This window comes from Panulirus ornatus, chromosome 2, assembly GCF_036320965.1.
Source record: "Panulirus ornatus isolate Po-2019 chromosome 2, ASM3632096v1, whole genome shotgun sequence".
Classification (NCBI taxonomy): domain Eukaryota; kingdom Metazoa; phylum Arthropoda; class Malacostraca; order Decapoda; family Palinuridae; genus Panulirus; species Panulirus ornatus.
The window spans coordinates 21939045-21964705 of NC_092225.1; the positions used below are offsets into that span (position 1 = coordinate 21939045).

At 40.4% G+C, this 25661-nt stretch overlaps 2 protein-coding genes across 2 annotated transcripts; one reads left to right on the forward strand and one right to left on the reverse strand.

The window, feature by feature from the left end:
* The first annotated feature begins 4403 nt into the window (after positions 1-4403).
* LOC139752064 (probable glutamate receptor) lies at positions 4404-13113 on the forward strand. Its single transcript, XM_071667904.1, has 11 exons — positions 4404-4591; positions 5178-5351; positions 5592-5788; positions 5951-6085; positions 6733-6898; positions 8025-8266; positions 8713-8897; positions 9162-9392; positions 9895-10073; positions 11083-11236; positions 11525-13113. Exons 1-11 carry the CDS (start codon positions 4404-4406, stop codon positions 11675-11677), a joined length of 2004 nt encoding a protein of 667 aa, XP_071524005.1. The 3' UTR covers positions 11678-13113.
* Positions 13114-14328: 1215 nt separating this feature from the next.
* LOC139752069 (glutamate receptor ionotropic, kainate 4-like) lies at positions 14329-21131 on the reverse strand. Its single transcript, XM_071667913.1, has 11 exons — positions 20904-21131; positions 20377-20544; positions 19883-20043; positions 19239-19373; positions 18566-18731; positions 17660-17901; positions 17086-17270; positions 16340-16570; positions 15676-15854; positions 15331-15484; positions 14329-14891 (listed from the first exon to the last, which is right to left on the reverse strand). The coding sequence occupies exons 1-11, from the start codon at positions 21128-21130 to the stop codon at positions 14706-14708; spliced, it is 2034 nt and encodes a 677-aa protein (XP_071524014.1). The 5' UTR covers position 21131; the 3' UTR covers positions 14329-14705.
* Positions 21132-25661: the final 4530 nt, after the last annotated feature.

Sequence of the window (25661 nt, forward strand, 5' to 3'; positions counted from 1 at the left end):
AAGTATGTACGTACCTGTATTGTTAAGTATGAGACAGTATATACCTGTACTGTTAAGTATGTACGTACCTGTATTGTTAAGTATGAGACAGTATATACCTGTACTGTTAAGTATGTACGTACCTGTATTGTTAAGTATGAGACAGTATATACCTGTACTGTTAAGTATGTACGTACCTGTATTGTTAAGTATGAGACAGTATATACCTGTACTGTTAAGTATGTACGTACCTGTATTGTTAAGTATGAGACAGTATATACCTGTACTGTTAAGTATGTACGTACCTGTATTGTTAAGTATGAGACAGTATATACCTGTACTGTTAAGTATGTACGTACCTGTATTGTTAAGTATGAGACAGTATATACCTGTACTGTTAAGTATGTACGTACCTGTATTGTTAAGTATGAGACAGTATATACCTGTACTGTTAAGTATGTACGTACCTGTATTGTTAAGTATGAGACAGTATATACCTGTACTGTTAAGTATGTACGTACCTGTATTGTTAAGTATGAGACAGTATATACCTGTACTGTTAAGTATGTACGTACCTGTATTGTTAAGTATGAGACAGTATATACCTGTACTGTTAAGTATGTACGTACCTGTATTGTTAAGTATGAGACAGTATATACCTGTACTGTTAAGTATGTACGTACCTGTATTGTTAAGTATGAGACAGTATATACCTGTACTGTTAAGTATGTACGTACCTGTATTGTTAAGTATGAGACAGTATATACCTGTACTGTTAAGTATGTACGTACCTGTATTGTTAAGTATGAGACAGTATATACCTGTACTGTTAAGTATGTACGTACCTGTATTGTTAAGTATGAGACAGTATATACCTGTACTGTTAAGTATGTACGTACCTGTATTGTTAAGTATGAGACAGTATATACCTGTACTGTTAAGTATGTACGTACCTGTATTGTTAAGTATGAGACAGTATATACCTGTACTGTTAAGTATGTACGTACCTGTATTGTTAAGTATGAGACAGTATATACCTGTACTGTTAAGTATGTACGTACCTGTATTGTTAAGTATGAGACAGTATATACCTGTACTGTTAAGTATGTACGTACCTGTATTGTTAAGTATGAGACAGTATATACCTGTACTGTTAAGTATGTACGTACCTGTATTGTTAAGTATGAGACAGTATATACCTGTACTGTTAAGTATGTACGTACCTGTATTGTTAAGTATGAGACAGTATATACCTGTACTGTTAAGTATGTACGTACCTGTATTGTTAAGTATGAGACAGTATATACCTGTACTGTTAAGTATGTACGTACCTGTATTGTTAAGTATGAGACAGTATATACCTGTACTGTTAAGTATGTACGTACCTGTATTGTTAAGTATGAGACAGTATATACCTGTACTGTTAAGTATGTACGTACCTGTATTGTTAAGTATGAGACAGTATATACCTGTACTGTTAAGTATGTACGTACCTGTATTGTTAAGTATGAGACAGTATATACCTGTACTGTTAAGTATGTACGTACCTGTATTGTTAAGTATGAGACAGTATATACCTGTACTGTTAAGTATGTACGTACCTGTATTGTTAAGTATGAGACAGTATATACCTGTACTGTTAAGTATGTACGTACCTGTATTGTTAAGTATGAGACAGTATATACCTGTACTGTTAAGTATGTACGTACCTGTATTGTTAAGTATGAGACAGTATATACCTGTACTGTTAAGTATGTACGTACCTGTATTGTTAAGTATGAGACAGTATATACCTGTACTGTTAAGTATGTACGTACCTGTATTGTTAAGTATGAGACAGTATATACCTGTACTGTTAAGTATGTACGTACCTGTATTGTTAAGTATGAGACAGTATATACCTGTACTGTTAAGTATGTACGTACCTGTATTGTTAAGTATGAGACAGTATATACCTGTACTGTTAAGTATGTACGTACCTGTATTGTTAAGTATGAGACAGTATATACCTGTACTGTTAAGTATGTACGTACCTGTATTGTTAAGTATGAGACAGTATATACCTGTACTGTTAAGTATGTACGTACCTGTATTGTTAAGTATGAGACAGTATATACCTGTACTGTTAAGTATGTACGTACCTGTATTGTTAAGTATGAGACAGTATATACCTGTACTGTTAAGTATGTACGTACCTGTATTGTTAAGTATGAGACAGTATATACCTGTACTGTTAAGTATGTACGTACCTGTATTGTTAAGTATGAGACAGTATATACCTGTACTGTTAAGTATGTACGTACCTGTATTGTTAAGTATGAGACAGTATATACCTGTACTGTTAAGTATGTACGTACCTGTATTGTTAAGTATGAGACAGTATATACCTGTACTGTTAAGTATGTACGTACCTGTATTGTTAAGTATGAGACAGTATATACCTGTACTGTTAAGTATGTACGTACCTGTATTGTTAAGTATGAGACAGTATATACCTGTACTGTTAAGTATGTACGTACCTGTATTGTTAAGTATGAGACAGTATATACCTGTACTGTTAAGTATGTACGTACCTGTATTGTTAAGTATGAGACAGTATATACCTGTACTGTTAAGTATGTACGTACCTGTATTGTTAAGTATGAGACAGTATATACCTGTACTGTTAAGTATGTACGTACCTGTATTGTTAAGTATGAGACAGTATATACCTGTACTGTTAAGTATGTACGTACCTGTATTGTTAAGTATGAGACAGTATATACCTGTACTGTTAAGTATGTACGTACCTGTATTGTTAAGTATGAGACAATATATACCTGTACTGTTAAGTATGTACGTACCTGTATTGTTAAGTATGAGACAGTATATACCTATACTGTTAAGTATGTACGTACCTGTATTGTTAAGTATGAGACAGTATATACCTGTACTGTTAAGTATGTTATGGTATATATCTGTATTATTAAGTATGTACAGTAAATACATGCACTGTAATGTACCTTTGCTAACTTCTGTTCGCTGGAGACATGATGTGTCTTATATGTGTCTTACTCTATCAAAAAGTGTAATAAAGAAATTTCCAATACTGGAGCTTTTAGTGTCCTTCATAACGTAATAAATACATTATTATCATGCTATTTCCTTATCTTAACTGAACGACACTGAACTATGAATGCTCTAACTATGGCCACCTCAATAACCGTTCCATTCATATACCGTAGCCTAAACCAGGTACATGATCTATCGACCAAAACCTTAGGGGAGGATGAAGAGCTAGGTTGACTGTGAACCGACTACTGTTAAACAGGATTCGAACCAATGCGCTCGACCCCGGGCGACCCCTTGAATGAACCACGGTCATAAACGCCATTGACGTTGCTAGATCTAAACTCTGAACTCATATGGTTCCTGGAGACATTCTGTGTCAAGTAGAGGGAAAAAAAACTATGTATTACCGTAATCTGATTCTTGCTACTGATAATGGGTGATGGTGATTAGACAATGCAGTAGATTTGGTGAATTGTTAGCACATTTTCTCCCACTGGCAAAGTTCAGTAGCCACTACGAGAGAAACTAACAAATATCAACCACACAGTAAACATTATGTGACGATTGTATGTTAGGAAAGTCATTATGTGAAAATTGTTTCAAATAATACATTGATGTCTGACATAGTCCATTGTTGCTTGTAAGTTATTGCGTCTTCGTGACCCTTTGGACTTATTTACAGAATGACAAACATTTCGTAAATGTCTTTCATTGAATGTGACAGCTAATTCATCATCCATCAGTTTCTTGCTGATGTTCTCAGCGTGTCTAACGAGTCTCTTATACTAATTAGGTCGATTACCGTTAAGCTGGGCCAAAGCTCATAGCAAGGGTGCTTTACATACTGTGAGGTAAGCGGTCTTGGGCTTTGACTAAGATCATCTGAATCGTAAACCTAATTAACCCACAGTTGCCGGGAGGTGTGTCCCGATTTATGAAGACTGAAATGTATTAGTTATGATGGAGAGAACAAGCCAATTCGATCCTATTAATGAACATTCTCTATGGTTCCAGTAAATCATATTTTTCATGAGATGCGAACAAGAAATTAGAAGGTTCCGTGTTAACTCTAATCTCTCGTAGGGCCCGGTTATTACTCTGTAGACTTGAGTACTTGGAATCATAGTGGCAAAATGGTAACTTGTACTCTCCTGGCATCAACAGAAAAATGTGAATGTCCCCTTCTACTTCCTGTATTAGCGCTTGCTAAGATTTGAACATGATAGCAAAGATGCTGCTTCGTTGAAATGATGACAATTCACTCTCACAGAAATATTCTGATGATGATGAGGGATATTCTTACAATATTTTCATTTCCAGCAACAGTGATGCCCTCCTCGTCTTCTTTGCTTGGACGGTGGCTTCTAGTATGGATGTTGGTTATCAAGGAACTGCACGGCGATGAAGACCTTGTGAGTGACGTAGGTGGTGTGTCGCTAAAGAAGGTGGACGTGATAGTAAGCCAGGTGGTGAGGCACCACCACCTGGCTGGGTGTCACCTGGTGCTGGCCTCCACCACCACAACAACAGACCACACCACAATCTTCCACTCGATACTCAGGTGAGCAGAATAAAAGTCCATCAGCGCAGAGAAATATCCGGGAAAAAAAGTTGAATAATGCTATGAGTAACGTAAACAAATGATTGTATGGTTCTTATGAAGGTATAAGGCTTTTCCATAGACTCTCCTTATTCAAAGTATATTTATTGCAAGTAACTACATCTCCTATATACAAATAGATAAGGCGTGTGCTCTCGATCATATACTTCTCCTTGTCTCCAAGGAGTGTGTCTGGTTGATAAGCCCGATTCTTGCTAGCCTATTTTGTCTCTTTCTCTTGAATATATACATAGAGTGGATGTGAGCAATTGAGTGACGTTTCTACCTCGGTTCCTGGCGCTTGTACCCTGGTCCTTCTGTTTGTGGTTGAACCGCGAGTGAAAAAAGTCATCTTTAGCCAGACTGTATCATCGTCAATGACGAAACAGAGTACAGTTTAGTTAAAGAACTTATCGCCTCAAATGAGTCCATCCTATCCCTGCTACTAAGTGTAGTACACCCTTGGCGCTGCACGAGTCCCTGGGTATCAACAGTATTCTTTGATGATAGAGGTCCTGAGGTGATGATACGCATCTCTCTTATCCAGACGACTGTCGAGTGAGGGCCAAGCTCTTGTCATTGTAGAATTAGCATCACTGTTCTCCGAGGACCAGGCAACACAAGACCACCTGCTGCAGGGTGTGTGGGGAGACACCAGGACCAACTGCCGGGTCTTTATCCTGCTGGTGGACGAGAGCAGCAGTACCAACCTCCCCTTCAGGTAACGACATATAGAATGCAACTCCATTTTCACTGTGAGGGACATGGCTGTATAGCCTCTTGAGGTAGATTGTATATACAGAGGGAACACCATACACGATATTTTCATCTGAGAATTATTTTCTACTGATGTTACCTCAAGGTTAACACGACATTTCGTTCAAGGTCAGGAAAAAAGAGGGAGAAGGAAAAGTAACAGGAAGATTTGTGTTCTGATGTGAACAGCAAACTTATGTTCCAGGTTCCTGGAATCATCGAGGCTGTGGCTGGAGCCAGAGGCACCCGTTGTGGTGATAGGAGGCCCAGCAGCAGTGAGAGCCCTCACCCACCACACTAGTCTACGTAACACCATCCATATGTTGGGTCTCACACTCCACGACTTTAAACACGTCACGTCACCAGGCGATACCTGGCTCAGGAGAGGAACCCTGGAGAAAGGTGACGCCTCCTTGTACATATGTAGGTAATATGTAGGCGGTCGTCTTGTTGAGGGAAAACACACACACACACACACACACTCTTCCAATATGGTTGGTTCACACTGAAAGGAACTTCACATCAAACCTCATTTCCAATGCGCTATATTTATATATATTTCAGCTGAGAGTAAAGACGTGAAGGTGTTTCGACGGTGTCTTTACTGCAACGACGGAGGGATGGGCATCCAGCAGCTTCTACAGGAGTCAAGCCCGTCTTCTCCAGTCCAGTGGAGGGATGGTGACACTGTCTTCCCTGGTGGGTCGTCTGCAGGGAGGTGATGAGTATCTTTGCCATCTAATTTCTTCCTTTTCTTTTTAGATGCTTTCTCTTAATTGGCATAGATCAACCTCAGCTATTAATTCATCCATTCATGTTAGAAATTCGTGACTAAACAAAGGTAGACGAAATGTACCACAATCATTACATTTCTTCTTGTTCTTTTGCATGTTTTCACGTGGTCAGATCAGTATTTGGTATTGTCTTTTCAGTTTACCTAGAGAAAAAAAATTATGTATCTCTTACGTTGGTTTATCTAAAACCGAAAAAGATTTAACTCAAGTACACAAGTAATACTTTGTATATTTCCAGTACATTTCCAGTACATTTTCCCAGTACATTTCCAGGCAGCTTGGCTTCGTTAATCTGTAAAAAGCTTTCTCTAACCTTCCTGTCTTGTTTAGTACAACATTCGCACGGAATCTTTCCCGTTGAATAAAGATTATTCAGATGATATAACAGGAACGAAATATGTTAACCTTCCCTCAGATCTAGTACCGCGACCCTCAGGCAAAAAGAATCTTTAAAAATATCCTGGGTCATTAACAGGACTCCTTCATAGAAATTAGTCCCGTGAGGGATGATTACAAATTGGAATTAATAAACTACTTTTGATGTATTTTCAGAAGACTTTCAGGACTTCAAGGGTCACACTTTCCAGGTAGTGACGGGTACGTACTTTCCATTCATCGACTATGAGAAGAGTAAAACAGATGGGGACAGTTTACTAACTCCACGGGATTGCCTTGACGTCCGGATACTCAATGCCATCTCCACTCAGCTGAATTTCACGTGAGACTGAAGTGTTCTATGCCTGTCTTCTTCCATTTCTCTCCATTTCTGCTTTTCTAGCTCGTTTGTCAGTTATATATATACGTTTATTTCTTCTTTCTCATTCTGCTGGACCCACACAACAATTTCAAATCGATTAAGGCACTTGGAAAATACTTTTACAATGTAATGATACGTTTTTACACTACTGTATACCACACGATTGTTAGACAGACAGAAATTCATAAATTTCCTTTGTGAGAGTTGACTGGTTCAACTGTACTATTCAACTACGTTACATTTCTTTATAAACACTGCTATGAAAATATCGTCTCGTTGACCACAGGGTTTTATTACCATTCGTTTAACATCATTAGAGGAAAATTGGTAGAACTTAACCTTTAGTTACTGTTGCTATAAAAGGAGAAATCAACAGAATTCATAGACAAACAGAAACTCAGGTACATAGCTAGACCTTGAAGGTGAAATATGAATTACATTTCGAGAGATGGAATAGCTGAGGATAAATGCACACAGAGAGCAACATATCCTCACACTAACCATCTAAATCATTCGCTAGTCAGATATGATTTCTTAATGAACACTGTTATTAAGATTGGATAATGTCCAGACATCAAACATACCACAGGTACTGTTTGAATATTAAATTGACTAATATCTCCCTCAAGTCTACAGTTGAAGTTTTAGACGTCTCTATAGTTCAAAAAATTGTCATAGGCATTTATCTTTAAGTCATCTGCTTGCTTGTCTGTTCTTTCCATACCAAACTCTACGTGTCTGACATCTCTTCGACAATATGTTCAGAAAACTATGATAGGATCCAATGAGCTGTTACTGTTTGCATAACACCTTTTCCTTCGTATTTTCTGCATGACTCAAATATCATCTGACATCAACTTTATTCACAAAAATGAATCTGCACTACTTCATCTTATAAAACTTTTATTCATTCATTATTTTAACTATTCATTGCACACATACAATATATACGTCAGGAGATAATTACATGGAAATTACTTTCTTTGAATAACCTATAAGACTGCTAGGTTTTAACCTGAGGGCACGTCTAAGAGGTATCGTCAGATATGTCCACAATTTCGTGACTGAATCGACTGGTACACTTCAGATTTGAGATGCGAGAGCCATGGTATGGGAAATGGGGAGTTCCCATGACTGGTGGCAACTGGTCGGGCATCGTGGGAACCTTACAGCACCACAAGGCAGACTTCTCCCTCAACCTGACGCCATCACCAGCGAGGATGGAGGTCATCACCCACACCAAGATCTATACATATGATCCCTTGCTTATAGCGTCCCCGAAGCCTAAGGCTTTACCGCGACACTCAGCCCTTCTGAGGCCATTTACAGGTAACATGATCTACATCTCATGGATTTAGTTCATCCCTCCCAAGAGACCTAACACATCTGTATAGCTTCAACCAGTGTTCTTCCATAGGTGAATGCTCTTTTCCAGCCTATATATTCTCTTCCCCAATCATAGAAATACATGTGCCAAATTTTCTTCATTTTGAAAGCCATGGGAAAGGACATACTACCCACAGACTATATATACATAGGATGCATAGATGAAAAATGTACAGCTTCTTAAAGTAATTCTAACCAATGGATAACACCGCTGGTGACAGTATATGTCATGCAACTACAGATGACAAATGGTGTGTCTCTCTCTCTCTCTCTCTCTCTCTCTCTCTCTCTCTCTCTCTCTCTCTCTCTCTCTCTCTCTCTCTCTCTCTCTCTCTCTCTCTCTCTCTCTCTCTCTCTCTCTCTCTCTCTCTCTCTCTCTCTCTCTCCAGGTGACCTGTGGGTGATGGTCATCGTCTTCACGTCTGCCGCTGGTGTTATCCTGTGGCTGCTGCAGACGACGTGGTCTCGGGCGTCTGGTCATCCAGGCATAAGACTCGTGCCTGCCCTTTCCTATACGTGGGGAGTCTTACTGCAAGAGACGGTCGCCTACTCCTCCGTCAGTATCAGTGACCAGGTGAAGTAATCGTCGGGTCGTTTTTCTCGATATGCTGAGCACATCTACCTGTGCATTATATCAAATGGATTAAGAACACTATAAAACAAAAGGAACTAACTGAATATAAACATTTAGTTAGCAGTAGACAGAATACCATCATCTACAATATGACACATTAATCCTGGATCCTGATATACATAGGATGCATGAATAGCCTAGCAGGCAGAGTGAATCTCGAAGGACCTTCTTTCCTTATTCTTATTTGGTTCTTTACATGTTCAGGTATTTGTTGGATGGTGGATGTTGTCGTGTCTGCTCATTGATGCGTCTTATCGCTCCTCCCTCATTGCTCACCTCTCAGCACAGAGTAAGTTCCTACCCATTAACTCCTTCGAGGATATTCTCAAGCGAGACGGATGGTCCTGGGGCGTGATTCCATTACGTGGAACCACTTTCCTTTTCTTCAACCAGACGAGTGATCCGGTTATCCAAGAGATATATAAAAACGCCCAGGTGGGTTCATGACACTCATGAACATTTTTCTTTTTCTCTCTCTCTCAAAATTAGATGTATTCTGAAATTACTGTCCTAGATATTCGATACAGTTCTTATAAAAACACATTACAAAATAATGATTGATTTTTATGCTATGACTTACCCTCCTCTTTTGTACTTTCGTACTTTTCTGTTTTTGTGCTTTTTATACTTTTGATATTTTTTTCCGTCATTGCTCCAAGTTTCATCCCAGGAAATTGATGTGAACCACTCACCTCTACATGCTCTAAGATCGAATCCGAAATGACTCGAACGATAACCTTTGACCAAAACCATCACAAGTGATGCCCATGGGATTCGATCCCAAGGCATTGTCCGGGGGAATGGTACACATCGATCTCCTCTCATCAAAGGACGAGAGAGATATAGAAAAAAAAAAGAGAATCTACATATCAATAACTTATTAGACTAAGGAGGAGACTTCCTCGCCTTGTCTGACTCCCTTATGATATATCTTCAGATATACGATCAACTGCCGGGGATAAAGAGGGTGTTGGCTGGAGGCTTCTCCTTCATCAATTACAAGTCGCAGATCGACACTGAAATTGCGCCCTTCTACCAGGATAGATATGGCAACCTGCCCCTCCACCTGAGCGCTACTAAGTACCCGATTCTAGGAGGCAATGCCTGGGGTGTGCGGTGAGTTTTTGTTGTGGCGTTTGGAAAGTGCCAGGTATGATTTCGTGATGTAGAATCGGTTCCTCGGGAGTTTTATAGTCCCAGTTGTACTGTTGATGTAAGCGTTGTTGTTATAACTCGGTGAAATGATTGGTTCAATCATGAGGCATTTGTTAAGGGAAATGATTAATAATTCATGATTAAGGGCCCCGTAAAGGATGCTTGTTTGAGCGTACGTCACCTAACCTATGGGAAGTCTTTAGGATTTTCAACCCTTTTTTGTTTCCGATGATAAACTAATGTCTCTTAGTAACAAGCTTTGAATCTTTCTAAATTTTTTCCTACAGGAAAAAAATTAGAAAAAAAGCAAAAAGACAAAATGTATTTGGGTAAAGAAATTACGAAAAAATTAGGACAGCAAAGAGATGGGTCTTCACCTTTAACACACACACACACACACACACACACACACACACAAATCGAACTTGTTCGCCGTTTCCCTCGACAACGAGGTATCGTTACGAATAAATAAAAACAATCTCATTTGCTCACATCCTCTATCTCGGTGTCGGGTATAATGCACAGAGCACAGAACACCCATCCACAACCACTAGTTCAATCAGCTTTTCTCCTACACTGTCGTATATTCGTAACACCTTCTGCGAGGCATCTCCATCAACCTTATCATACAACTCCTCCAGACTCATGAATGCCACATACAAGTCCTTCTACTTCTACATGTATTTCTCACATAAATTCTTCAAATATGAAAAAAATATCTACTCTACACATTTCCTAGGACACTTGAAGCCGCATTATTTCCTCTCAGTCTGATGCTCTGTTCATCTTACCACCTTCTCAATCATTACTCTCCCATACAACAACTTACCTCATACATTAAACACATTCATACCTCCGCAATATATATCGAAATATATTTGAGTGTGTGTGTGTGTGTGTGTGTGTGTGTGTGTGTGTGTGTAAACACGTCCATACACAGAGTCACCTCACACTAAGCCATGCTTTCCAGGCAGGGGGCTCCTTTCCTCGGTCAACTGAGACAGATGAAGCAGCGACTGATCGAGGCCGGGTTGGTAGACTTCTGGCTGCAAGACGTCATACAAATCAGAGTTCGAAAGTTTAGGGCGAATAGAAGCGAGACGTTCTCCATGATGGATAGTGAGGTGAGGAAGAGAGATAGATAGATAGAGAGAGAGAGAGAGAGAGAGAGAGAGAGAGAGAGAGAGAGAGAGAGAGAGAGAGAGAGAGAGAGAGAGAGAGAGAGAGAGAGTGAAATCATGTGTCATATATATATATATATATATATATATATATATATATATATATATATATATATATATATATATATATATATATATATATATATATATATATATATATATAGTTCTATACTATCTATTAATCTTACACACACACACACACACACACACACACACGCACACCATCCACAGGTTGAGGACGGGCAGGTGGTGTTGGGGTTGGACCACCTACAGGGAGCGTTCTACCTGCTGTTGCTGGGCTTGGCTCTTGCCTTCACGACCCTCCTGTGGGAGACGCTCGCCCTCCGGTACACTGGTGACCACCAAACTCACATACCGGGATAGATCCCTCATCATCCAGTGACTCGCTGCAGAAGCCAGACAGACTCTGGAACCTTATCTGGAACTGGACCAAACCACAAGACACGTCGCAGTTTCTGAGGGAAAATCCCTCGCTTCTCATTGCGACAAATCTTAATAGTATGTAGATTCAAGGAGGATGGATGCACTTTGTATATTACTATTAAATAACGCGCTGAGGTATTGTAATGATAAAGTACATAGTACATACATTCTGTAATTGTAAGCTGGAATCGTAATCATTTGCAAACGATCTCAGATACTAGGGAATTGTAAAGGTAATCGATTCTCTTTGTCCTGGAAAGCCAATAAATCGTAACCATACTCGATTCTGGTGCCAAAGAAACCATGATTACAGGCTATGATTACAACACACCGTTGCATATGAAAGACTGGTTACACCAGGAGCAAATCACTCGTGCGCTATGACCTTCACAAGAACCCATACCAGGAAGACAGACCAGGCCTCAGCTCCGGCAGCCTTGGTATGACAGATACCGAGGTCGTGTGAACCACAGTACTGGTCCGTGGGCTTCGAAGTTATCTGCCTGACAGTGAACACCAGGTACCAGAGCAAACCTGGTGGTAGCCACACTTGTGGAAATCAAATAGACATCTGTCTGAATGATGAAGGGGAAAAAAATCAAGTTGGCCTGGTGTATCGACAGCTCTGAGGTAGACCAGAATCATGGAATATTACCCGTCGAAGCTGTCTAACACCTTTGTTGACGGCGACTTGATCTTCCTCATCTCTACCAGCGACGTGATGCCGGAGGTTTAGTTTTCCCTGGAGAACATAGAGCCAACGCCAGCACCATCGTCCTCCACTTCCCACTCCCATCTCTGTTACTCCATGCAAGACCAACCTCCATTAAGTACTGGCACTACATGATCAGGCAGGCTGCCCATTCTCTCCAGACTGGGGTTGGAACTTCGTCTCTGTTCTCCGGCCACCACAGCACCAGTGATATCAAAGTGTTCATCATGGTATGGAAGGCATTGCATCCCAAACGTTGCTCACTGTCATCAATTGTAATGAAGAGTATAAGTAAAAGATTCCAAGTCGACTCTGTCATGCATGTTTCTGATGATGTTTATGTACTTTTAAGATAGAATTGTCCTTTGGCAGTGATCATGTGTTTTCTTTTATTTACCTAATAGGGAATAACAAGAGTCATGACTACAGTTTTAGTGTGATTATCATTGTAATCGATTCCACTTGTAGTTGTGAGGAATCACAATTGTAATCACGATATTTCAGGGTAGGGATGTTCGTATCCAATCCCATATGAAATGGAATCATATCATACATGACATGATACCACATCTCATGATAGCACCAAAATATTTGATACAAAACTTGTATAAACTTGGAATTGTGTTACCACAATTATATTATGCTGATCATGACGTAAGAGAGTCCTACAGTGCCTAGGATCAAAGTCTGTATATTCGTTTGGAATTTCCTCATAACTGTGATAGCCTTCATAAGAATGTATAGTACTGGAAAAAGAATAATACACAAGAGCTTGTGGGTAAGGTGGGTGTGCGATGCACGTATATTTTGGCTGGCGTCCAGGACAAGGTTTACGCATGTTATCAAATGAAGGCTTTTATGTATAGACAGAGAATTCTCTTTACCCCCATGTCTCAAGTTAGACACATCTCTGCCTACTATCTCTTACCACTATTTCATTGATTTAAGTTCTTTCACTCGTGAGTATGTTCATTGCTTCCTATATTCTGTTACACTTTTTTTTTTTTTTACATTTTGTTATTATTTAGTGGTTGAAGATGATATATGTATATACTAAACGACCCAGGTTATCAAGAACAAAGATCTTGGGAAGTTCAAAATACGACAGTTCTCCTCTGCTCATGGATACCACGGTGAGGAAGATTGTGAGGAACATTAAGAAATCAGTGACTCAAACACACACACACACACACACACACACACACACACAGAGAGAGAGAGAGAGAGAGAGAGAGAGAGAGAGAGAGAGAGAGAGAGAGAGAGAGAGAGAGAGAGAGAGATGCATGCTGTCATTAAACGTAATGGCACTAGGGAAGAAGACAAAGGTTAAAAAGAGACAATAATCAATGGAGTACAGCTGTGAGTGAGCATCATGACCCATGAACCTTCAGTGGGAGTTGCCATTTATAATGACGCCCTTCGAATGGCTGCATCGCACGCCTCGACGGAGGAAAGAACGTAAATACCGCGTCGAGGGCATTATTTCGCGAGTCCTTCTGCTGCAGCTGAACTCGGCAAGATGACTTTGTTGGATCACGTACTAACTGATAGACGTGCAAAAGAGAGGCGCTTGGATGTGGATGTGATGATGAGGGAGGGCAGTTGGTGGGATGTCTGATCATTTCATGGTGGTGGTGAGGGTGAATTTTAGATTTTTTATCTTTGGAAAAGAGGAAATGATCTGGGTCAAAAGCGAGTGGTCAGCGTGAGTGAGTGTTGGATAAGGAGACGTGTGGAACTGATGCAGATGTTAATACCAGAAGAGGTTTCCAGTTTTTGTCTTCGAGACTGAGATGATTTTAGGGGGAATAGAAAACAGACACATTCATATAGATATATCTTTATTGTACTTCCTTTTGGTGCTGATGATAATATTGCGTTTTGAAATAGGACATTATGATTACAAGATAATTTCTCCTCCATCATCTCCTCCCCCCCTTCCCCACCTCCCCTTTGATAAAACATTACATTTTCACGGCAGCAATTTATCAAACCTTACAAGATAATATTGAGGCATAGTTCACTGTCAACCATAAGGCTGTGGTGAAACATACTTTGATGTCACAGTAAAATCTGCGTGAACTACTTGGGTAAGACAATGGTACTATGTTCGTCATCATCACCACATAACTGTAACTTATATATGATATGACAAGCTCAATGGCCAGTCTCCCACTGCTACTGCTGGTTAGAGTTTTGATTCGACAGGTGAACAGACCGAAATCTGGAGTGGCTATAAGACAAGGTTTCCGTAAGTTAGGTTGAAGGAGAGGGAGGACCTAGGGATGGCACATTGTCTATGAAGGGTTGAGGATGAGTACAGCAGCGGTGTGTGATAATCTCCCTCAGGAGGGTGAGGAAGGCCACGGCGTAGCCCAGCAGCAGCAGGTAGAACACGCCCTGCAGGTGGTCGAAGCCGAGGACCACTTGCCCATCATCCACCTGTGGACGGGACTCGTGCATTACGAACGAGGACGGTGCAAAGTTAGATAATAACTCAAGCTGTTTCAGGAATCACAATATTGAACCACCAGTTAGAATAGTATTAGGGGGAAGATAACTGTATAGTGTGATGTTTCATTGAAACCCACCCTTCTGCTGGGGATCTTCAAACGCAACCCACTGTATTTTGACGTACTCAACACCTCTGTCTTTGAAGTTTAAAATGATCCAAAAAAAAATTGTTATTGATTAGACATTGTTAACAATTTAAATTTTGATTTCCTTTTCTTTCATTTCTCTTTCGGTTCAGGAGTTCCTGAATTACATTTTCTCGTCAGGTTAAAGATTTTTTTTTTTTCTTTTACCAGACAACCCAGTCGTGGGCCAATCAGGCCTCCTGTCGTCTGTCTTTCCCATGTAAGCTCATGTAAACTCTCACCTCTGGTTGCACGTTATCGTCCTCCTCGCTTCTATTTGCTCTGATTTTTCTGTTTTTTATTTCTATGACGTCCTTCAGCCAGAGGTCTATCAACCCGGCCTCCATCAGTCGCTGCTTCAACCTTCTGATCTGGCCGAGGAACGGAGCGCCCTTCCTGGAAAACAGAGAATGGGAGTTCTCTACGTGTATTGGTACTCACACAAACACAAAACCGGCGCACAAAATAGGTAATTTACACACACACACACACACACACACACACACACACACACAAATCTATCACGGGAGACGAGAGACTGGGAACAGTGTCTGCCACTTGGTGTGATACTGCCAAACTGAACTCACCGCATACCCCAAGAGTTGCCTCCGAAGATGGGGTACTCAGTGGTGCTCAGATGGATGGGCGAGTTGCCATATCTGTCTTGGTAGAGGGGCGCGATCTGCGTCGTAGTTTTCGTCTTCTTTACGATATATGAGAAGCGCCCAGCCATCACCCGTTCCATCGCCTCCTTAATATCGTACGTCTGAAAATGGAATTTTGATATCACAAAGGAACTTTTCCAGTTCCAGACTTTTTAGAATAAAAGGGGATTCATGAAGGACTCGAAAGTAATGTTATATATTCAGTTACTGATGGTTATGTTTTCGAAAAGATGGGCTGGTGACCAAAATCTCCCAGGTTCTGTCCCATACGAGGTAAGGCGATGGTGTCATACGTGCTCTGATACCACTGATATAGCCACTGATGCAGGTGGAAATGTTCCAAACTCGTGGAAGACGAAAAGGACGGGGGGATAACACTGTCGAAACCCAAAAGAAAATAATCTGTTACGTTCGTATCGTTATTATACAGGACGATTCGCAGTGTCGTCTCGTTTCGTTCAGGTGAATTTCGAGGACCTGCAGGGGAATAATCCTAAAGTTGCTGCTACATATATGTATATATATTCCTTCCATGAAATGATCCAAGGATTTGATGGAGGTATATACACGAGTCTCAATCACTCACGGGCATGTTCTTATACAACTCCTGGATCACGGGGTCAGTAGTCTGGTTGAAGTAGAGGAAATTCGAGCCCCGTAATGGACGTGACCCCCACGACCAACCCCGGCGGCTCAGGATGTCCTCGAAGGTGTTGATGGGCAGCTCTTTGCTCTGGACTGAGAGGTGGGCAACGAGGGAGGAGCGGTATGCGCTGCCAGTCACCAGACAGAACATCAACCACCATCCAACAAACACCTGGAGAGAGAAACATCCTAAGAATTTAAATGCAAATTTGATGGACAATTTCTCCATCAAGTATTCGTGACCTTAGGATAGTAAAATGCTTGTCGAAAAGAGTTTATATTCGTTGTAATTTATTAGACGAATTGTTTTACACGATATTTACACGTAAATGATATAAGTTATTCTGGCTTCGAAATACGTTTTACACGGTATTTAGACGTAAAAGATTTAACAGTGAGTTATTCTGGCCCCGAAATACTGAGGTATCTTGTACCTTTTATCTATTTACATGAGGGGGATATTATCTTATCTTTAGTATGACGGTGTGAATCCTAACTCCCACATTTGATAATAGCGCTTAACATCATCTAGTCTCTGGGCTAAAACAAATTTTCATTTCAGAAAAGGTAACGAGGTGACGCCAAAATAATTTCTTCTGTACATCTTATTTTGTTTTGTTAGATTACCAACCATGACTGATTCAGGTTTATCGTTGAAGCCTGACAATATCTTTTCCTTTTTTTTACCTGGTCGCTAACATTAGCGGAGGAGTAAGGGAGCGGCTCTTGCCACAGCACACCCCATATATATAGAAAGGCGGAGTCAAACTCGATGCCTGGTTGACCAGACGCCCACGACCACGTCGTCTGCAGCAGCCACAGGATAACACCAGCTGCAGACGTGAAGACGATGACCATCACCCACAGGTCCTCTGGAAAGAGACAAATGAAGGTTGGTGTTTGGTGTGTCACATTAACGAGATAAGATAGTGATTAATTCATGATCCATCAGTCCTCATTAGAATAACTACTACAACGCAGACTTTTCGAGAGGGTTATTCAAATTCTCCTTATGGTATAACTTCAATAACTGGAGTCTCTGGAGACATTTGCTTTATGAAATGGTCTCATTTCGTGTGTCGCGTCTTGTGCACGGATATGGAGAATCTGTCTAACTCAGCAATGCTAGAAACTGCAACGAAGGAAAGGCTTAGAAATCAGTTTTTAGACTTATCAACACTATTTTTGAGTTCTTTTCTCCGTTTGCTGATATGTTTAATTTTCTATGTAGAACAGAGAACCACAGGAGCAATCGTGTTACCTGTGAATGGTCTCAGAAGAGCCGAGTGTCTTGGAAGAGGCTTTGGTTTTGGCGACACTATGAGAAAGGGATCATAGGTGTAGATCCTGGAGTGGGTGATGACCTCCATCCTCGATGGTGACGGCGTCAGGTTGAGGGAGAAGTCTGCTTCTTCATGTTGCAGGGTTCCCACGATGCCCGACCAGTTGCCACCAGTCAGAGGCACGCCCCACGTCCCATCCCATGGCTCAATTATCTCGAACCTAAAACAGATTCAGATATGAAATACGATTGTATATGTATTTCCTTTTCCATTCTTTAACACCTCTCTGTGGTAAAACCTACGAACGTTTGGTGTCATGTGTAGTGTTAAGTAACTTTTAAAAATATTAGTCATTTCTTATATCTGTCGTATTGTGGCAGTACCCGAGGTAATGATGTATCATCACTTGTGCTCCAAACTGTTGCAGGTGTACTATTCTCCTCCTGGAATGAACTGAATTTGCATTTCCTCATAATCATGACATATGCCAGATTATCAATTTTCCTGTAGAATCCAACTTTTTTTTTTTCTTTTACTATTGCAACACTTGTTATCAATAACAAAGATCTATTAATCAAAATCGTGTACACAAAACAATGTAATAAAGACGTAACTAACCATGTACTGTCAATAGCGATCATCAAACACGGAAGATAGAAGATAAAATAGGCACAAGTAAAAAAGAAAGCAGATCTTAAAGAAGGGGATATGATCCTAAAGATAAAGGACATGGAACAGTGAAAGAGAGAGAGATGGGGTCCGTCTTGCAGATCCGGAGGAAGTCGGCGTTCGTGTACTCCAAGGTGGATGTGGTGTCCACACCCAGATCCACTGTAAGAGGAAGGTTGGGTCTGGGTTACTCTAGAAGATCATTTTCGACTTACGTGAAGTTCAGATGTGGAGAGATGGCGTTGAGTATACGGGCGTCGAGGCAATCCACAAGATATATTGGGCTGCTTGGATCTGCGTCCTTTCTCATGTAGGCGATGAAGGGGAAGTACCCGCGGGTCACTATCTTGAAAGTGTGGCCCATGAAGTTCTCAAGTCTCTCTGAAAATGTGCCAGAAAAATTTTTGCGTCCCCCCCCAAAAAAAAATATGTTATTTTATCTTTGAACTGCACAGCAACGGTTGGTGCGCATTTATCATAACAAAATATGGTTATTCCAAATTGTGGGTAAATGTAGTACGAAATTATTGATCTACGTATATATATATATATATATATATATATATATATATATATATATATATATATATATATATATATATATATATATATATATATATATATATATATATATATATATATATATATATATATATATATATATATATATATATATATATATATATATATATATATATATATATATATATATATATATATATATATATATATATATATTTCATTTCTAATGACTGATAACTAATGATTAATGGGTAATGACTAAAGATAACATATACCACTTCAGAGGAGGTACCATCACATCTTTTATAATGAAAGCTAAGTAACTCAGTGGCAGGGACATTCATCACTTCCCTGCAGACGACCCACCAGGGAAGACAGTGTCATCATCCCCCCACTGGACGGGAGAGGACGGGCTTGACTCCTGTAGAAGCTGCTGGATGCCCATCCCTCCGTCGTTGCAGTAAAGACACCGTCGAAACACCTTCACATCTTTACTTCCTGCTGAAAGAAAATAAGTGTGCTTTATTGTTTTATCTTACGCATCGTCGTCGACCACAAATATATCTAAATGGAGACATAGATTGAGTCTAATTCATCTATGGATTTTCCTCCATTTCTTTTCCTTTCTCTTGTACAGCACTGGCCACATGGGAACATGTCATTAGTTGGCCGCTTGTTGAAATATGACCAATTGTGTCTTAGTGTTGATAAGCAATACCTATTTTGAAGGATCCCTATATGTGCCTTCTGTAAGGTGACCGAGGGTGGAGTCTTGTAGACTATCCACATTAATGTATATAATAACCAAGTCTAGACGTAAGGTACTTGAGCGTTCACTTGTGAGGAAATGTTGTTGGTGACACATGTTATCTTTCTTGGTGTTGTAGCCTTGTTGTATTATTCTTTATCATATGTATCAACTCGATCGGAACGAGTTCATTCCTACAAGTAACCAGTTATAAGAAAATGTTCTCTATATACATATACATATCCATCATCAAAGGTATTACCTGGTGACGTGACGTGTTTAAAGTCGTGGAGTGTGAGACCCAACATATGGATGGTGTTACGTAGACTAGTGTGGTGGGTGAGGGCTCTCACTGCTGCTGGGCCTCCTATCACCACAACGGGTGCCTCTGGCTCCAGCCACAGCTTCGATGATTCCAGGAACCTGGAACATAAGTTTGCCTTACGTTACTACACTAGATGTCTTCTCACACTTCCAGTAGATTTAGTGTGATGAGATAGACATACGTACATGAAAGTTTCGTTGAGGATAGCTACTCTGTATTGTCTTACTTTCCCTCAGATGGCTATTTCTTTAGTCCATTAGCATTTTTGGTCTGAAGATTGAGAGGGTACTTCGCTATAGTCTAATGCCAAAGAAATATTGGTTCAAGAACTATAATTTTTTTTCATTCTGTTAAGTTCCCTACGATAGTGCTGGTCACTGGCACTTGTGAAAGGAAAAGTGAACAAGGAATCGTATGGTATATGTTGTTACCTGAATATGAGATTGTTGCTCTCGTCCACCAGCAGGATAAAGACTCGGCAGTTGGTCCTGGTGTCTCCCCACACACCCTGCAGCAGGTGGTCTTGTGTTGCCTGGTCCTCGGTGAACAGTGATGCTAATTCTACAATGACAAGAGCTTGGCCCTCAGTCGACAGTCGTCTGGAAATATTTTTTTACGTTTCGTAAATAGATAGGTAGACAGGTCCTTAGGTATGAAAGAAGTGAGTTTCGCAAGTATTCCCGTCAGTGGAGGTTTCTTACGGTCTATAACTTTGAGGGAGTTACCTAACCACTGAACTGCTATGAAAACAAGTGAAGTATTTCAGACTTCAGTGTTGGATGTTAAGTTTATATTTCTCGCTGAACATGAAAGTTTGGAGGAAACTCCTTCAACAAATTATTACTTACAGGACAAATTATTACCTACGGGACAGGCTTTCAACCTCCGGCATAAAATCTATCCCACAAAACATATCCCTTTGTAACCTTATGAGAACTTCTGTCTATTCTCTGCTCACCTGAGAATCGAGGGGAACATTGTGGCGTGGTCTGTTGTGGTGGCGGAGGCCAGCACCAGGTGACACCTAGCGAGGTGGTGCTTCACCACCTGACCCACTATCACCTCCACCTGGTTCATAGACACGTTGCCTACGTCACTCACACCATCCTCAACTCCTCGCAGTGCCTTCGTACCCACCATCCATACCAGAAGCCACGTTCCAAGAGAACCAGACAAGGAAGGCATCACTGTTGCTGGAGAAAAAAAAAATGTTGACCGTTTTAGGGAGCATTTACGTTAAACCATGTAAAATATTGCATTAGAAGAGATATCATTTGTCATCGTCTCAGCAATACCACAATCACTGATATTCCCTTCGGTAATAAGGACATTTCATAGATATAAGATGACGCAGGGATGAGTGTTAAGACAGAGGCAAACACGTATCATCCGGACATTGAGTGATCATCTTTACGTGCCTTTTGACAGCGTAAGAAAATTGGTTGTTGGCGTAGTTTACTTTTCCTCTATTTGGTTGCTCAAATGACGAACAATGACAGTTCTCACGGTATTGCCAGATGTAAACCTCGCCTCTCCATGACTATATACTTAACGCAATGATTCACAGGTTCATAGAACACTTCAGGATGTGGAATCATTGTAGTAAAATGGATTCGTTTCAAAACTTCTAGAGGTTCGACACACATCCAAAACAATTGGTTCCTGGTCTCCGAGGGGCTTTTCTCTTATGTTACTGTCAGTGTCGATCCTGCATTTCATGAGAGCATGTAAGGTGACTATCAACCTACAAACTGCTATTAACTTTACATACATTTAGTGGACTCCTGTCATAAGACTGTCATGTTGACGTTGTGGTTGCGGTCATACAACATTGAATGTGTTCAATCATCTCTGCTGATTTATCTGGAAGGCTTCGAGATATCAAATGGAGTTGGAATCTTTCCTTTTTTTTATAAGTCGATTTGGATCATATATTATTGTATTCAATACTCTGTATCCCCAGATGGAATGAAGGGCACTGAAAGACGATCAGACAATAAAGGAATTCTTTAATATGGTCCTGGATACAGAGAGGGTCACATATATCATTGCTTCCAGTAAGCAATTAGCTATTGAAGGCTTAACTATTTTTTCTAGGTCGTGCCTGTGTTGTGAGCTATCTGTTTCCCGCCATCAGTGGCTCCTGATCACCTACCTTCCATTACTAATTAATGTTTCAGAACTAAAGGTTTCTAAATGTGGACATGAAGTAACCCACGTATCTCTCACTCCAGCTTCAAACCCCTGAACAAACTCACTCACTCCTACACTCGCCTCAAAAATAGGCCTTATTCTCTTTATATCAGAAAATTTCGTTGACTTTAGCAGATTACTGTCACTACACTAAATATACTACAACATACCCCGTATACCTGTCCCATCAAGATCTGCTAGTATATAAAGGTAACGTAGAATCTCTACTGATTTTTTCAACATATCCTCATTACTTCCTCTTATACCAGCCATCCTATTCACAAAAGCCACGCCCTCTATACGTCTATAATGTTCATCTCTTACCTGACTTTTTGCACACGTATGCTAATTTCACAATTGAGTACATTTACCCAGATCTTTTATACAACTTTAGCTTCATCACAGATCCTGACACATATTACGTTAAATACAAGAAAATACAACAGCACAACCTCCCCCCAGCAATTCTTTCTCTTGTTCCCCATCACCTAGTTATAACATAGACATCTCTCACGATTAATGAAGCTACAGCTTATCGTCCGTAGCATAACAGAAGCTTCCCGCCCTTTACGTCCATCTTCGTAAAAACAGTTCCCTCTGAGAGCCACGGGCGGCGTAATCAATACGAGGAGTAATACGGCTGCTCAAGGCAAAATCTGTTTGCAAATACGTCGGGCTTCAGGACGCAGAGACACTTGGCGTCCCTCGCTTGCACGATACGGTTCCCGTAGCGACGAGGTCTGCCGCAGCGAAGCCTCGTGAATACGTTGCCCTCCCGCCTCCACCGTCTTATCCATCGCCTCACGGTCGTCACGCTGCTGCCCGTCTCTCCCGCAATGTCCCGCGCTGACCGACCTCCGAGCCACAGCCAAACGAACCCAACGCGATCGTTCAAGTTTGTGGAGCGCAACACTCGGCGCTCCCTCATTGTTCTGTGTGCAGAAGTAAATATAGACTCGCTATAATCTATTCTAGATAATGCAGGATTATCAGCCATTTTCTTATCTCCTTTTTCTTCCCTCCTTTCTCTCTCTTGTATTCTATTCACATTGAGCTTCTGTAACGTAGATGTATATATGTATATATATTTCATTCAAGGAACATTCTCCTACTTGATATAGAATTCACATGAACACAACCCTGTCTTTACGATTCTTATGTACAAGAAGAGAGAGAGAGAGAGAGAGAGAGAGAGAGAGAGAGAGAGAGAGAGAGAGAGTGTGTGTGTGTGTGTGTGTGTGCCCCTCTCAGACTGCTTTACGATTCAGTACTACTTAAACCATCGCCAGAGCCTAAAAAGAACGGACACTATGCATATAAATCTATATCATGAGTGTTTGTATAAAGTCTAATGTATACTGAGGTCTAAAAGAATGACTTGAATGGATTACACTAATGTTATAAAAGCACGACGTAAAATGAATTGTGGATTAAAAGAAATGAAAATTTACAATTTTGCATTACATGAAATAATTTAAATCGTGGCGTATACACATGAATGTATTATATCCTAGTTAGGATTATAATCCAAGAATTCAGACTTAATCATCCTAACGCTAAGTAATTAGATAATTCTACTCTAAATCCAATCTGTAAGATTCCTTTTACTTACTGCTGGAGTGAGGATATACAGCACTGCGGACCTGGGGGAGGTAGGTGTGTGTGTGTGTGTGTGGGTGGGTGTGTGGGTGTTGTCGACGTCAGCTGTAGCTGGGGAGTGAGTCCTGGTGTCTGAGTGGCCGTGTATATATTGGCTGACGGAGGGACGACGACTTTGCCCTGGGTGCTATTTCCAGAGTGTCAACTTAATGTTAAGTCTCTCTCTCTCTCTCTCTCTCTCTCTCTCTCTCTCGATATAGCCTGGCATTCATGCAACACCGTCAAGACTTATATTTTTCTTTCTTTTTTTTTTCTATCTGCTTTAGGTTTGAGAGATCAACTGTGTAACGTTTAATGAAAAGCTTTCCTCAAACTGCCAGAACGATTTCTGTTAATTCCATCCGTTATGGAGCATATGTTCGGGTACCAACCACACAAGGTGCCGGACCGTCGGTCGTTTAGCACACCCAAAAAGTGTACTGCCATTGACAAATGCCCTGGCTTGGCTTGCACATGTATTCCCTGCGTGTCGTAGAAGGCGACTAAAAGGGGAGGGAGCGGGGGGTGCTGGAAATCCTCCCCTCTCGTTTTTGATTATCCAAAAGGAACAGAGAAGTCGGCCTTGTGAGGACATTCTCTCAACAAGCGTATCATAAACTATTATGTGGACAAGAAGGTGAATTGTTTACAAATTTTATCGACAATAAAGTTATCCAATTTGTATAGACCATCACTAATATTAAGATTATAATCCTTTGTGTATTTGATAGAAGATTCAATGATGTATAGAAGATTCAATGATATTTCTCGTGGTACTGGAGTTAAGAGTTAACACCTGAGGTGGCATTACTCCAGTCAGTACAATGATCATAGTTTTTAACGTGATTGGACAAGGCATTTGATTCTTGTCCCGTTCTTATACTATATTTGTGTTGCTTAAGTATGAGAAATCCTTACCAGTCTGCCCACCATACAACTTATCACAGTTTCTACATGGCACTTTATAGATGCACCCAGGAGAATTTTCTGATGAGTTCCTGATCAAGATATGATGGTATTATTGTTGCTGAAGGCAACATCTGCATTAAAGGATTTAAGCAACATGGGAAGTAAAGTAAAATCATCATTAAAAGGGAGAACTAAAAGATTTCTTGATGTCAATGGGAGGTTTGGGCTCAACTCTATAAAATGATTTCTTTGCTAACTTAAGAGATTTATCAATGAAAGATCTGGGGTACGTTAACTTAGATCCAATAGCATATATCTTCTCAAACTCATCATCAATATACTCTGGACTGCAAATACGTAGTGCCCTAAGGAACACAGATTGAAATGATGATAATTTAACTCTGTCATGCTGAGATGAGTAATAATGGATATATGAGCACACATTGGTAGGTTTTCTGTACATGCTAAATATAAACTTGTTTCCTTGCGTATGGATCATGCAATATAAAAATGGTAACATACCATTATTTACAGTTTCTACAGTAAATTTGATGGAAGGCACTAAATTGTTAAGGGGAGAAATGGCAGACGGTAACCCTTTTTCACCTGTACTAAGTAATCTTTACATGGAATATTTTGAAACAAAATTGCTAAAGGACATCTTACCTTCTAATGCAGTTTGGTTTAGGTATGTAGATGATGTTCTTTGTGTTTGGCTAACAAATGAAAATTTACAAACATATCTAGCTGATTAAGCTACTAGTTACAGGCTAGCTGATTACGCTAATTAGGATAGTTTTTTTTTTTTTACCGTGTTGATCCAGTACACTCGTACTCTACCGTCCTTATTCAGGGGAGAATATTGTATTGTCAAGCCTTCTCTACTTGGGCCACTGATGTTCAAAGGAGTCATTATGCACGACGGCGTTGATGCAAGATTGAGGAGGGGGGTGTGACGAGGTCAGTGTTGTGAGGT

Coding starts and splice junctions, on each gene's coding strand:
- LOC139752064 (XM_071667904.1), top strand. CDS start 4,404: ATGTTGGTTATCAAGGAACTGCACGGCGATGAAGACCTTGTGAGTGAC. Junction 8,267..8,712: donor CCTTCTGAGGCCATTTACAG/GTAACATGATCT, acceptor CTCTCTCTCCAG/GTGACCTGTGGGTGATGGTC. Junction 9,393..9,894: donor AGATATATAAAAACGCCCAG/GTGGGTTCATGA, acceptor ATATATCTTCAG/ATATACGATCAACTGCCGGG.
- LOC139752069 (XM_071667913.1), bottom strand. CDS start 21,130: ATGCCTTCCTTGTCTGGTTCTCTTGGAACGTGGCTTCTGGTATGGATG. Junction 20,044..20,376: donor AGCAACAATCTCATATTCAG/GTAACAACATAT, acceptor CTTATGTTCCAG/GTTCCTGGAATCATCGAAGC. Junction 17,902..18,565: donor TCTCCACATCTGAACTTCAC/GTAAGTCGAAAA, acceptor AATCTGTTTTAG/GTTCGAGATAATTGAGCCAT.